Source organism: Cynocephalus volans, chromosome 6, assembly GCF_027409185.1.
Source record: "Cynocephalus volans isolate mCynVol1 chromosome 6, mCynVol1.pri, whole genome shotgun sequence".
NCBI lineage: Eukaryota > Metazoa > Chordata > Mammalia > Dermoptera > Cynocephalidae > Cynocephalus > Cynocephalus volans.
The window spans coordinates 133413975-133428801 of NC_084465.1; the positions used below are offsets into that span (position 1 = coordinate 133413975).

Consider the following 14827-nt stretch of genomic DNA (forward strand, 5'->3'; position numbering starts at 1 on the left):
ACAGTGAAGATATATTTTGCCAGTTTCTACTGGACAGCAGTAGAATTCACAGGTTAATAATAACCAGAAAGGGGTATGGGCTATAAGTGCCTATTTCATCTTTTAGATTTTAACCTCCCTCTCTTTTTTTCTAGTTAGCCGCTATCACCAAATTAAGGGCAAAAGGCCAGATTCTTACAAAAACAAACCCAAATAGCATTAAAAGGAAGTCAAAGGACCGCAAGGACATCCTGGAAGTGAAGGAACGTGTAGAGAAGAACAACACGTGCCCTCCTCAAGGTACAGCAGTTTCATAGCCGTGGGGAAGAGAAACTGTGTGTCAGGGAAGTGTTCTGAGCCATAACCGGAGCCCCTAACACAAGTCTTTACTTGCTCTCCATCTCCCTCTGTGTAGAATACCTATGTAGAATTCCTGTGACTGGAGCTGATTGCTTTTTATAACCACATTAAATTGGAATGAAATTATGCACAGTTTGAACACTTGGGAAAAGGAATGCTAGTTGGATCTTTTAGCATAAAGATTTATTTTGAAGGAAGTAGAATTCCTTTGTTTTTAATTGCCCTGTTTTTATTTTTAAAACTCTGAAGTTGGCAATGTCATTTTGAAATCAGTTTGTAAATAGGATTTTTGTCATCATTATATATTATCATAATTAGCTCCCTCTTTTAAGTGAAAACAAGATTCTAATCTAGTGGTCAAATCTGCCACCGTCCCATATGCTAGGCTCTTCTTGGCTCACTTCCCGAGAGCTTTCCCTGCTGGAACCAAGTGGGGTACGTCACATTTGATGTCTCTGGTGGCAGAGACAGTGGAAGGAAGCTGAGTTGATGGGGTGCGCTGGCTCCCTGACATTTTTCTGTCACTGCTAACATTTTTCTTTCTGGTCTAGCTGAGGATGAACTGGAGCCTGCCAGGAAAAAAAGGAGAGAGCAGCTTGCCTACCTGGAATCTGAGGAATTCCAGAAAATTCTAAAAGCAAAATCAAAGCACACAGGTATCCTGAAAGAGGTAAGAACCCAAAAGATTAAGGGCAATGTCGATGTCCTTTAAACCCAAGGTACTTTGTTGCAGGACTGAGAATCTGTTTCTTTCACATAAACCACTTAGCTTATTTGAGTGTGCTTTGAAGAACAGGAATACTTCTAATAGATTTTAGCTTTGCCCTTGTCCTTGCACTGAAGAGTATCATTTGACTTTATATTATTTCAATAGACTTCAGTATTATAAAGACATTTGCATGTAGTTATGGCTGTGAATTATGTTTATTTATTTTATTATTTTATTTTTTTTTTGTGGCTGGCTGGAACAGGGATTGAACCCTGGACCTTGGTGTTATCAGCACCACTCCCTAACCAACTGAGCTAACTGGCTAGCTGTGAATTATGTTTAAATGATTCAACACTGTTTACTGTTTTCTGCTTTGCAGTATGAAAAGGGATTTGTTTCCATTCAAATATTTTTATATTGGCATTTCAGATCATCTAAATTAGTAGTTAATCCCATCACTCCCAATGCCCTTTTTTAATAACAAATATTTTGTATTGTTTCCTTACTATCTGGAAATAAAATTCAGGCATAATATAAATTACCTATACTAGTAATTTCAAGAATTTTAAATATAATATCCTAGCTAATATAAAGAAGAGAAAAGGAAAATATTAATGATGAAAAATATGAATTTTATTTTGTAAATGCTTAGGCACAACTACTCTACAAGAAATAATGGAGTGATCAGAGGCTTGCATTTGTAAATGTAAATGAGACAGCTAGAAATTAAGACTCATATAGGTATGTTTTCTTGGTAACTTAAATACCATGGGCCTATTTCTTTGAAAATGTGATTTTTCTAGAAACAGTGAATAATCCTGGGAAACCAAGTACAGTTGTCCCTCAGGTTACGCAGGGGTTGCCTAGTTGTACTCTTGGAATATTCGGTGTATGTTAAAACCATGCACATATCGTAGGGTTATATATAAAGCTGTTTGGTTCTAAGGTTCTAATCACGTTTCTCATCCACACGGATGTCCCGTAGAACACACAGAAGCCACGTGGGGCAAGGAACAACCCTTTGTTGTGTGTGGGACTGCTCCGTGCATTGTAGGAAGTACAGCATCCCTGGTCCCTGCCAGTCGGGAGGTTTTAGCCATTGGGATAACAAAAAGTGCTCCCACACGTTTTCAGAATGTCCCTGGGGGGCAGCACTGCCCCCATTTACTACAGCTACTCCAAATGGTCTGGTCTCCTTTTGATTAACAAGTAAGTAAGGAGACAGTTATATATCAAATGTTTTCACTGGACTTGAACTGCAGTCAGGAGAGATGCCAGAGCTGACTCGGAAAGGCTGCAGACCGGAGCTGCTGCCTCTTGCGGCCACCAAAGACCCTGCGCTCCTGGGCGGTGCCCACATTTTGCGTAAATACCCCCCTGCCCTGGTCCTCACTCCTGTCTCACAAAGTGGACTGTCATCACCAGGGGGCCCTCCAGTACCTTCTGTGTGCAGGCCTGTATTGGAACAGTAGAAATAACTGCCTTCTGCTTTGCACTTGACATAAGACACTGTTCATATTGTTAGTGGGTTTTATTTATATCTAGTGTTTTAAAAATCACTAAATGCTTTCATGAGCTTTTTAAAAAATATTATTATTAAGGGCTTGTTTCTACTTATTATCATCTTTCAGTCTGCAGTTCATTGTGGAACTATCTAGAGTCCTCTAACATTAGCCTGTCTCTTTGGTCCTGTTTTATCATTGAACTGAATCACTTGAATAATTACTGAATTATTCTTACTGAACCACCTGAATGTGTTGGATTTGGCACAAGGTCACCGTGTGCCCTGTCATTCCAGGCCCAGGCTGTGCTTCAGGAGCGCTATTTTGAGCCACTGGAGAAAAAAGAACAAATGGAAGAAAAGATGAGGAACATCCGAGAAGTGAAATGTCGAGTTGTGACCTGCAATACAGTGAGTGGAGGTGGGGGCTGGACCCCGTGGGCTGGGCTGGGCTGGTGAGTGGACGTGGGGGCTGGACCCTGTGGGCTGGGCTGGGCTGGTGAGTGGACGTAGGGGCTGGACCCTGTGGGCTGGGCTGGTGAGTGGACGTGGGGGCTGGACTCTGTGGGCTGGGCTGGGCTGGTGTGCCTCAAAGCTCATTGAGAATCTGTGGGTTGTGCAGCCGCATCTTGTGATATGTCATTGAATTTGGCTGGAAAACAGACTGCCTAGAATAGCCAGGATCGGGCTTTTGACCTGCTGCCAAGCTCTGCTGGAGGGCACTGGTAAAGAGAGCCTCTTCCCCTTTGGCCACTGGACCCAAGCTGTTCTTAGTGCTCCTTTTCAAGTTTGACCTGTCCTCAGTCCAGCATTTAGGCCCTGGGACTGTGGTTGAATCCATGTTATGACAGCTAACGTGTCTCTTTCTGCTCATAGCTTAATCTACTAAACTGAAATCTCAAGTCAGGGGGTGAATTACATTATTGTGTGTGTTTGTAGGATTTTTACTGTCTGTTAGAAAATTCTAAGTCCTCTGTTTTTTAACATTAATAAAAATGGTGGGGAAAAAAAAGTTCTTGCTGAACCCTTGTAACACAGGAGCCCCAAACCTGCAAGGGCACTCGTGTAGTGCTTACCTGCTCCAAAGAAATCACCCGGAGGGCCAGCGGGTAGAGACACTGATTTATTAAACTTAGCAAGAGACACCGATGGGGCAGTCGGTCAGAAATCTGCACCACCATGGGGTACATACAACACTTACATAGTGAACAGATCAAAGTAGGGGTGTAAATCATTTTTAGGCTCATGTGCAAACCCTCACCCAGCTCATGTAACTCAGAGCATGCCGGAGATGTGGCTGGGTAGGTAATTAATTTACCCGCTATTCTCTTAGTGCCAGATGCTTGTTCATTTACTTAGGGTCCCTGCTCCATCCAGCCCTCTTAAAGGGGACGTGCCTTTCCTTGGGTAACTGCCTTGGCCGGGGTAGTCTCCCAATGGGGAGGGGGAACTCTGGTATGCATGGGGAGCGTGTAATAGAGCTATGTCCAGCATCTGCCCTACAACACTGCTTATTCCTTTACCACTCATTCCAAATGCGCCTACATGGCGAGTCAGACTAGTAAACACATGGACAACGGGGAAGAGGCTTAGCTTAGCAAGCACACTTTTCTCTGCCTTTATTCCTTTTAAGCCTTAGATTCTTTCACACTTGGGGGTTGGCCCTGAGTCAGCTGCTACCAAAGACAGGGCTTCCCTGAGAAAGTTTAAACCTTTGAGAATAAGTAAAGATGATTATTTCAAGCATCATTTTTGGAAGAAAGGAACCACAAACTCACCATGGCATTTTACCTCACTGGCAGCTGTTAGTCTGACAGAATGATGAGCCCAAGCACATAGCTGGTGTTTTAGCTTCCTATTGCTGCTGCAACAAATTACCACAAACTTAGAGGCTGAAAACAACGCACATTTATTACCTGTTGTATAGATGAGAAGTCTGTGTGGGCCTCGCTAGGCTAGAATAAGGTGCTGGCAGGGCTGTTCCCTCCTGGAGGCTCTAGGGGAGAACCCATTTCCTCGCCTTGCCCGGCTTCCAGGCCACCTTCACTCCTCAGCTGTGGCTCCTTCCCCGTGTTCCCAGCCAGCACCAGCAGGCTGAGCTCCCATGTCACGTCACTCCAGCCTCCTCTCTTACCTGCTTCTTTCACTTTAAGGACCCTTGTGATTACATGCCCCCCCACCCCAGATAATCTAGGATCATCTCCCTATTTTAAGATTGACTAGTTAGCAACCTTAATTCCACCTGCAGCCTTAGTTCCCCTTTACCATGTAACACCATATTCCCAGATTCTGCAGAATGGGACGTGCACATCTCGAGGGGCCATTCTCCCACCCAGCACACTGGCAGCCCACTCTACTCTGCACTTTTTGATGTTGCCAGAGTCTAGAGTATTTATCTGGACTTGCTATAATTACCAGAAATTCCATCGCACTCTCCTGGTATCTGTTCCAACTTCACCCACCATTTCTTGTTCTCTTCCAACCTTCTGAGGATCAAAATTAAAAGTGAATTACTTAATATCTCTGTCTTGGTTTTGCTGCTTCTGAAAGAGGAGTAATAATAAGCTTATATCTCTTTCATAGATCTTGTAGGAGAAAACAAAAGAGCCACTGCTCAGCCTTCCTAACTAGGTCCCAAGCCTCAGTCTCCTGTATAATCAAGGGCCCATAAAGAATCTAGCACAGGCCAGATGAAACTATTTAGAGATTTGCAGGACTTTTCTTCTTCTGCCCTTATTATTGTTATTTTTATTTATTTTTTTAAGATGACTGGTAAGGGAATCTTAACTCTTGACTTGGTGGTGTCAGCACCACGCTCTCCCAAGTGAGCTAATCGGCCTGTGGCCTTGATGTTATCAGCACCACACTCTCCCAAGTGAGCCACGGGCACACCCTTTTACTATTTTAATGTCACAGAAGATTATTGTGTATTTCATGCCTGACCAGAAATTGGGACAAACATGGGAAAAAGAGGTATCAGTAGAGGGAAAGTCAAGAAATCACAGGGGTCGCTGAAGGTGGCAGATCAAGTGGTGGAGTCCCTAGTGATCACTTGGGTGGGAACAAGGGAGCCGAGTTGTCATGGAACAGGTTCCTGACAGCTAACCAGGTCTCGTTAGAAGCTCTTCGCTGATGTCCTGCTCTTGTGCTGGTCTGTGCAGTGTGCCTACACCCACTTCAAGCCCTTGGAGACCTGCATCAGCGAGCAGCACTCCTACCACTGGCATGACGGCGTAAAGAGGTTTTTCAAGTGTCCCTGTGGGAACAGAAGTATCTCCCTTGACAGACTCCCAAAAAAGCACTGCAGGTATGAGAATTGCTTAGGACTCTCTGCCTCATGTAGAGACTCTTTTCCAGTTCCTGTGTGATTCTGTCCCCTTGGAATGTTAGACGATCGTTTCGTGCCTTCTTACAACTCCTGGATGCCCTGAGACGAGCATTGTTAACCAACATGCCTGGAAGGAAGGGACCCTGCCCTTTTCACTGCTGTGTCCCCAACGCTCAGTGTAGTGCCTGGCCCATAGTCCTCAATGTCTTTGAATAAGTACATGAAGTGCAAATAGGGTGGGTTTGTGAATATATGTATGTTTGTTGGAGGAAGGATGTAGAATTTTTTCTCTCTCCAAGGAGTGATCTGTTCGTTTAAAATTTCTTTAGTGTGTGAGTATGTGTGTTTTAAGGGTCTTTTGTTTGTTTTTGTTTTTACTTTTGGGGGGCACCTCAGATACAGAGGCAAAGCTGCTGTGTCAGAAAGTCAGGGGGGCATCATTCCCACAGAGGACAACGTGATGTCACCCTCTGGCCTTAGGGCCGAGGGATTGCTCTAGTCTGTAGAACATCATCTTCAGTGGTCCGTCTGGTACTCTTCGTCTTATTCTTGAATTCCTTCAATCCCCTTCCTCCCTCCTGTCCATCCCTAATGCCGCAGTCAGCCCTTCTCCTGTGATTAATGGTATCCTTTTGTTTGTGGAAGTGTACTGTTTCGTATGCAGGCACTCTTATTTTATACAAAAGTACAGTATTCTTTCTCATTTTCTTTTCTGCGTTCTTAGGTGCCTGTTTGCCCTGTGAGCATCTTGTCTGTTTCTAACTGATAATGGTGCCCCATGATCAGCATCCATCTCCTCATCTGTGGGCACCAGATGCTTCCAGTAGCCCCTCACCCTCTCCACCAGTGTCCTTATGGTCTCATGTAGGAGGTTCTTTGGGACGTGTCCAGGGTTGAACCCACTGAGTGGTGCCAGGTTGCTCTCCAGAGTGGCCGTGCTGGTCTACACGCCATCGGGCACACACAGGGTCTCTGTATCCCCGGTCCTCACCTACATTTTTGCCAAAGAGTACAAAGGGATAGCCTATTGTTTTTAAAATTTTCGTGTATCTGGTTATTGATTTTTTTACTATCTTTTCATATGCTTTTTAGCATTTTGAATTTCCTCTTCTGTAATTTTCTTTTACTATCTTTATTCATTTTTGTATTGGGGTTTCTCTCTTTTTCTTACTTATTTATAGGTGTTCTTTCTGTATTTAAGATCTTAGTCCTCTGTAGTTATAATCATTGCAAATCATTGTTTTTCCAAATTGTTGATTTTTATTTGATTTAAATCATTAGGGAATTTTTTTACCTTACAGCTTTGTGCTTTTACAGTTTTTTGTTGTTTTAATTAATAGGTTTTTTTTTTCCCTCTTACCCTAGTCCTTGTATCCCAAATTACAAAGACAGTCTTCTACATTTTTTTTCTCTTCACATCATAGTACACCTTTTGTATTTGTGTATTTGGTAATTCTCAAAATCCACTTTGTAAGTGATTTGGGAACATCTGTATATAGTGACCCTCTCACCTTGTGCTCTTTTTCTCCACATAAGCCAGTTTCCCCAGTGCTATATGCTAAATAGTTTCCTCTTTTCCCCACTGCTTTGTGCTGCCCGCTTTGTACAAATTAATCTCCATGTGTGTGAGGGTCCATGTCTAAGATCACTCTTCTTTCACTGATTTACTTGTGCAAGGGTCAGTTCCACACTGTCTTCATCACTGGGCGTGTATGGTATGTCTTCACTGTTAGGGCAAAGATCACTCCCCTCCTCTGCCTTTTACTCTTCTTTTTCCAGATAGACTTAGATTTTCATGTATTTTTCTATGTGTAATTTAGAGTCAGTTTATTGAATTTCTTAAAAACTTCCAACAGGAACTTGCACTAGGGTTGCCTTTACTGAATGTTGGACAGTGAGTATAGAGAATGATGGGGACAGTGCTGGTGTGTCTTTTTCCCTGGGGTCCCTTCTCCTCCACCTTGCTTATCACCTGACTCTAGTGGGGCCTGTGCCAGGTGAGGACTGGGCTGTGACCCTGGTGAAACTCAGAGCACTTCTGGTTAGGCCCTGGCCCTCCAAGGTTTTCAGAGAGCCCGATGTGTTCAAACACAAACGTACTGTTTCCAAGACTGCCCCTTAGCCCTTCAACTCTCCTTTTCACAGGTTTTCTGCTTGAGTGTTTAGTCTTTCTGTCTCAGCTCCAGAAATAGACAAATATCCTGAAGGGAATATCAGCCATCACGAGTTCTGCTGGTGGCTGCATAGGGCAGCCCATCTCCCCAAGGCTGTCCCTGCAAGTCCCCCGGTTCTAGTCTCAGCAGCTCCCCAATGCCTTCATCTACGTGATTTCTGTATTTTATTCAGTTTATCTAGTTCTAACAGAACACAGTCCAAGCAGAAGCACTGTGTCCCACTCAGAAGCAGAAGCCCTGATTAGGGTTGCATTAAATGAATAAAAGAAGTTTGAGTGATGCCTTTATATATGAAGTCATCCCGGTTTAAGATCACGTAGTAGCTCTCCGTGGATTCATATCCTCTTCTGTTGCTTCTATTCAGTTTTAAAGTTGTCTCTGTCAAGGTCTTGAGTATTCTCAGTTAATTCTTAGATATGTTATAGTTTTGGTTGTCACTGTGAATGGTGACATTTTTTAGTTGCTTGTTGTTGGTGTAGAGAAATGTTAACTACTTTTTAAGTGTGCAGTTCAGTAGTGTTAAGTAGATTCACGTTTTTGTGCACAGTTTTATCTGTCATTCCAACCCTTCCACCCCCTATTTCTTTTTCTTTTCTTTTGGGTCGGCCAGAACCTCCAGTACTATGTTAATAATAAGGATGATAGTAGATTTCCATTTCTAATTCTTTATCTTAAAGTGAATGCATCCAAATTTCTCCTTTAAGTATAACCTTTACCAAGTGAAGGAATATCCTTTCTAGTGCCAGTTTACTGTGACATTTTATCATAAATATGTATTGAATGTTATTTGATAACCTTTTCTTTATCATGTGATTTTATTTTCCTTTAATTTATTAATGTGGTGCATTATATCATTAGTTTTTTTGAAGTTAAACTTTCCTTATTCCTTGGATAAACCCTACTTATCCTGATGATTTTTTATTCTAGTATACTGTTATATTCGGTTAGCTAATATTTTATATAGGATTTTTATGTTCATATTTACAAATGAGTTAGAGCTATTATTTTCTTTTAAAAAGCCTCATCTGGCTTTAGAACCAGGATTATATGAGCCTCATAAAATGCACTGGGCAGCTTCCTGAAACAATTTGTATTAAATAGCAATTAATTATTTCTTAAAAGTTTAATAAGTCTCCACTATTGAATTGCTTAGGCCTGGGGTTTTGGGGGGAATGTAGAGGTGGCTTTGATTACCATTTTAATTTCTTTAATATGTGGCCTCTCTTCTTTTGCCAATTTTAGCATTTTATATTTTTATATTTTTTTAGGAACTCAGGCTTTCCAATTTAGTGACATATGATTGTTCCTAATGCACTTGTTTTATTGATTTTCTGACCTTATCTTTATAACTTCTGTTCTTCTTGTTTCTTTGGGTTTGTTTTGTTTTGCATCTTTTTGCCATCTTCAGTTAAATGCTTAAATTAAACTTATCAGTTTTTAACCTTTCCTGTTTCTCAAATGTATTTAAATATTTCCTTCCAAGTAGTCCTTCTTTAGCAGTCTTCCACAAAGCGTGACTTGTAGTTAAAAGTATTTAATGTCCTGTATGATTTCCTTTTTGACTCAAGGGTTACTAATGTTGTTTACTTTCCAAATGTGTGGGATGGATTTTAGCTGTCTTTTGTTATTAATTTCTAATTTTATTGTTATTCTCAAAGGACGTAATTTGTATGATATCGATCCTTTAGAATTCGAGGCAATTTCAAGATCACTTTTAGTCTTCCCAAGAGTTTCTCACCAGGATATTGTCACTACCTTTTTTGTTTACTTATCTGTTTTTGGTTGTTGTTTACTTCCTGGAATCCATACTTCACTGTCACTTCAAGTTCTCCAAGACTGATCTTTAGGGAGGGAGCCAGGAACCCCAGCTAGTTCATCACTTTATCAATAAGGAGCAGGCTTGTAAATTTTTTACAATCTAGATTCTAATTTTTCTAAGTAAGTATTTATATATGGGTACTTGATTTCTCTCCAAAATAGATTACTAAAAATGTCATAATAGCAAGAGCTTATGTAAAACATTAGAAAAATCAGGTAAATTATGTTCATTAAGGATAAGCATAAATACAACTCACAAATGGGAGAACAAGATGCCTTTTAGCCTCCAGTTTGCAGTGTTATTTTTTGTAAGAACAGTGCTTTCTCTGGACCTTCTTTTGTCAATTCTTGATCTACAACAGAGGTCAGCTTTTCTATAAAAGGCCAGATAGTAAATATATTAGGCTTTGTAAGCCAGGTGATTTGTTACAACTACTCAGCTCTGCTGTTGTAGCATGAGAGCGACCATAGATAATACACAAACAAATGGACATGGCTGTGTTCAAATAAAACTTTATTTATAAAAACAGGTGGCGGGCCAGATTTGGGTCATAGTTTGCCGACTCCTGACTTAGAGCAGTGATTTTTTTCCATAACATCATCACTGATCTACCAGTAGGCTTCCAGCATTCTCTCAATATACATTAAGCCAGTCTCTAGAGAAGGAAGGCAGTGATGGAGGCTAACAGCAGAGGCCACGGGCATGAAGAGGCTAACAGCAGAGACCACGGGCATGCTGACTCTCAGGCAGGAGTGGAATCTAAACCAGATAGGGAAGAAAGAGGAGGCAGGTAGAGCATTCTCCTACCCCTGAGATCCTCTATAATCTAAAACTGCTAGAAGACATTTCCTTGACTTTATTATATTTCTTTTCTCTTTCTCTCTTTCTTCTCCAGAGTAAATTTCATAGACAGTAAGATCTTACCATACTGTCCACATCTCTACATAGGATTGGAGTCCCCCACCATGTTCAAAATGAGAGAAAAAGTCTCTAGGCCCTTGGAATAATAGAAGCATAAAGGTCTTTGGGTTATAAAGAAAAAGGGAGAAGGATGATCCAAACCAGAAAGAAAACTGATCCTTTCTAATTACAACCTTTTAGCTCCAAAAAAAAAGGAAAGCAAGCCATAGACTGTCCTGCATCAGAGGGCCAGCTTTCTAAATCTCACCCTGACAACCAGCAATAAAAACCAAGTGTGCAGTCATCACCCATACCACGCATAGCCCTGTGGTACTGTTGCTTGAAACTCCATCTCTGAAGTCTCTAGCTTAGTAAGGAGTTGAAGACTGTTTGTCAACTGGAGTCTTTACTTTTAGTAACATTAGAGTCTTACCTCAGATTTGGCCTGTAATTTGAGTGTCACCTTGAACACCTTCTCCTTGGATGGGGTCATACTCTCCCCCCGAATGCAGCCAGCATCGTTGTCTTTATGCATTTGGGCCTATCCTCACTGCTGAGTAAACCCATCTTTTCTATTTCAGTAATTGTGGCCTCTACAAATGGGAACGGGATGGAATGCTAAAGGTATGTCATTTGCATACTAATGTGTGACTGATTTTAGTAACTCCTGCAAAAAATGTTGAACCATTTCTTATTAAAATATTTTCATCTTTCTAGGAAAAGACTGGTCCAAAGATAGGAGGAGAAACTCTGTTACCAAGAGGAGAAGAACATGCCAAATTTCTAAATAGCCTTAAATAACCCTAACTTCAGACTTTTTCCCACAACCTACCTTGGTTCTCGTGGCTCAAGAAAAACAAGGGATTAGCTCTGCCCATGTTCTTGATTGACAACATCAAAACAAGTGCCTGTTAAGCCCATGAGATTTGCCTACTGACCTTGCCCAGTTATGTTGGTTTAACATTGACATCTAAGTGGAAAATCAAGATATCATTATCTTTCCTGTTCTCACTGCAGAATGACTACATTACTGCACTGACAAAAATTTTTTGCCCAAAAACTGGAAGGTAAACCAAGAGCTTTGTTTCTGTATCTCTTGGTTGTAGTTTGTACCCTCGTTTATCACAATAAAGTCCTGGTGTTTCTATGGACACTCAGAGGCAAAAGAATTAATTTAGCTTAACTCTAACTCCAGGTAAGTTGCTTAACTTCTGAGCTTCAGTTTCCTTAACTGTAAAATGAGGAAGATTGGACTAAATGATCTTGAAATGTATCTTTCAGCACTCACATTTTACAAATAATATAACTTTTTTCGATCTAAGTAATTATGATCATTGCCCTTAATATGGTCTCTGTGTACTGACAGTAAAAGCCGGGTTCTTTCTTCCTGGTTACTGTTACCTTTGTTTTGCTCTTTGAAATTAATCCAGTCACTAAACCACTTTTCATTTCAATTTATGTTTATGTAGAAAGAGGGCTCTGCAATTACAGGATGAGGGTACTTCACAGTTTGTGGAAAGATAGAATTGAAAGAAACAATTTTGCCATGAACTTTTTGAAGTACCCTTGTATTGTGGAGCTCTGAAATACCTAAAATTTCATCATTTTTAAGTATGGCTTTATTTAAATATGGCTTAAAGAAACTTTGACACCTCTAAACAAAACAAATACAAAATTTGAGAAGCCGTGAAGCATGACTCAGAAAAACGTCCCATATGAAATGCTTTCATACAAATCCAACGTGTGTGATTTTTTCTTAACCTGTTATTGTAGGGCTGATTATGTAACCACAGGCCATCAGAACCTGATGTTAAGCATATTGTGATCTAAATTAGCAAACTAAAACCATCTGTGTCCTTCATGGAAAACCTGGTTGATCTGAATGTTATAATCTTCACAATAGATTTTTTGTGTGTGTGCATCTTTTTCTGTTTAGAGGAAATAAATGGCTTTTTAAAGAAAATCACCTTTCTCTTGAGCTTTGTTAAAATAAAACATATTTTCCTTTTCCAAACCGCAAAAGGAAAACTGAAGTATTTTACGTAACAGTTGTACAGATTAGCAAATAAGGAACTTCCAAACGGCTGCTGTGGAATTCTTCCCAAAGGGAACTTGAAGTATTAAAAGTTTCAGGTTGACTGATGGATAGCAAAGTTGACAGGAATCAATTACACAAATTGAGTTTCTGTGTAGAAGTAGATGAGGATGGAAGTAAAGCTTGATGTTTAGAACAGGTTAAATAATGTCTAATGACATTTATTTTTGAAAATCTGGTGTGCAAATCTGTTTGCCTAAGTATGTCATTAATAGCAACCCATCGGAGCTTCTGCTCTACCAGTAAAATAGTCATCTTTTATCCCATGGATAGAGATTTGGAAACAATACAGCTCTCAAAAAGGATCGATGGTTCAAAAATGAAATTCTTTAAGTTCTAGTGTTCTATATCATATAGAGTGACTATATTTAACAATTTATTGTATAATTTCAAATAGCTAGAAGAGAGAATTTAGAGACAAATGACAAATGTTTAAGGTGTTGGATATGCTAATTATCCAGATTTGATCATTACACAATGTATTCATGTATCCAAATATGATGTACCCCATACATATGTACAATTATGTGCCAATTAAAAAGATGAAATTCTATCTATATTTGCCAATATTTGAGGAAAGAAATGGTGATATAGAGTCATGTGCCATATAACATTTTGGTCAATGACAGACCACATAAATGGCAGTTGTCCCGTAAGATTATAATGGAGCTGGAGGTGTGTAGGAGGCTATCTCATCTAGGTTTGCATAAGTGTACTCTGTGATGTTTGCACAATGATGAAATTGTCTAAAAATGCATTTCCTAGTATGTATCCCATTGTTAAGTGATGCATGGCCATGTCTAAAGAAGAGGCACAAAAGATGTAAAAACTCAGTTGGCTTAAGTTGACAGCCATTTGTGAAAATCTGAATAGTGAACCATTGCTTCTAGGGGAAATATAGGGTTAGGTTCCTGAGAACCTCTGGTCACATTTTTGCCAACTGGTCAGTAGATAGGCTTGCTTTATGTGTGTTTGTTTAAAAACACCTTAGCTAATATATATTGTTGATTCATTAACATTGAACTTAACAGCCAACAGCACTGTTAACTCCCACTTGAATGAAGCTTATTTAACACATGGATTTTGTCTGTAAGACACATCTCAGCCTTGTGCTTAGGAGCACCAAACAGCACTTCAATACTGGGTTCGAGGGCCATTTTAAACAGGAAAATCGCCAACAAAAAGCACAAAAATGAAAAACAGTACGGAAAGGACACTTGTTTACAGTGTGAGAGTCGAAACAGGCAGAGTGTCATATTGTCTGTCCTCACCTGGGAACATTTCATTCTGTGCTCGTGTGTCCATGAGTCACCACAAAAGCACCGCCAACTCATATTTGGGAGTTAACACATAAATTTTAGCGAATAGGTGAATTTGCAAATATAGAACCACTAATAATAAGTGACTATAGTATTTCCGCAAACAGGACCAGAGCCCCATTTTGCAGATTAGGAAGTCGGTTAAATTGGAAATATGGGCTGAGACCAGGATTGGAACCAAGTCTTGTAATGTGGCTTCAGCAAACATTTTTCTAGTGATATTTTTAAAATCAACTGTATTAAGTTATAAATTTCATACAGTAAAAGACACATCTTAGGTGTACAATGGATAAATTTGGACAAACATATACACCCATATAACCACACCACAAATGAGATATGACATTGTCATCACCTCACACTATAGGTGGCCTTGTGCCACGTGTCAGTCAACACCCCCAGCCCCAGCCCATCGTTCATCTATTTTCTATCACTCTAGTTTAGATTTTTGTCTTTCCTAGAGTTTCTTATAAATGGACTCATACAGAACATGTTTTCATGTCTGGCTTCTTTCACTCTGCATATTTTGAAATTCATCCATGTTGTTGAATGTATCAATAGTTTATTCTTTATTGTTGAGTATTCATTGAATGGATATGCCACATTATTTATTCATCTGTTGATGGACATTTGGGTTGGATTG

General features: G+C 40.1%; 1 protein-coding gene across 1 annotated transcript in view; it reads left to right on the forward strand.

Annotated features, from left to right (window-relative positions):
- The window catches only part of MCM10 (minichromosome maintenance 10 replication initiation factor), a 34651-nt gene extending 23080 nt beyond the window's left edge, over positions 1–11571 (forward strand). The window contains exons 15-20 of the mRNA XM_063101138.1: positions 135–279; positions 891–1009; positions 2847–2960; positions 5711–5856; positions 11352–11394; positions 11488–11571. Of these exons, the coding sequence (XP_062957208.1) occupies positions 135–279; positions 891–1009; positions 2847–2960; positions 5711–5856; positions 11352–11394; positions 11488–11571 (651 nt within the window). The remainder of the gene's footprint in view (positions 1–134; positions 280–890; positions 1010–2846; positions 2961–5710; positions 5857–11351; positions 11395–11487) is intronic.
- The last annotated feature ends 3256 nt before the right edge of the window (positions 11572–14827 follow it).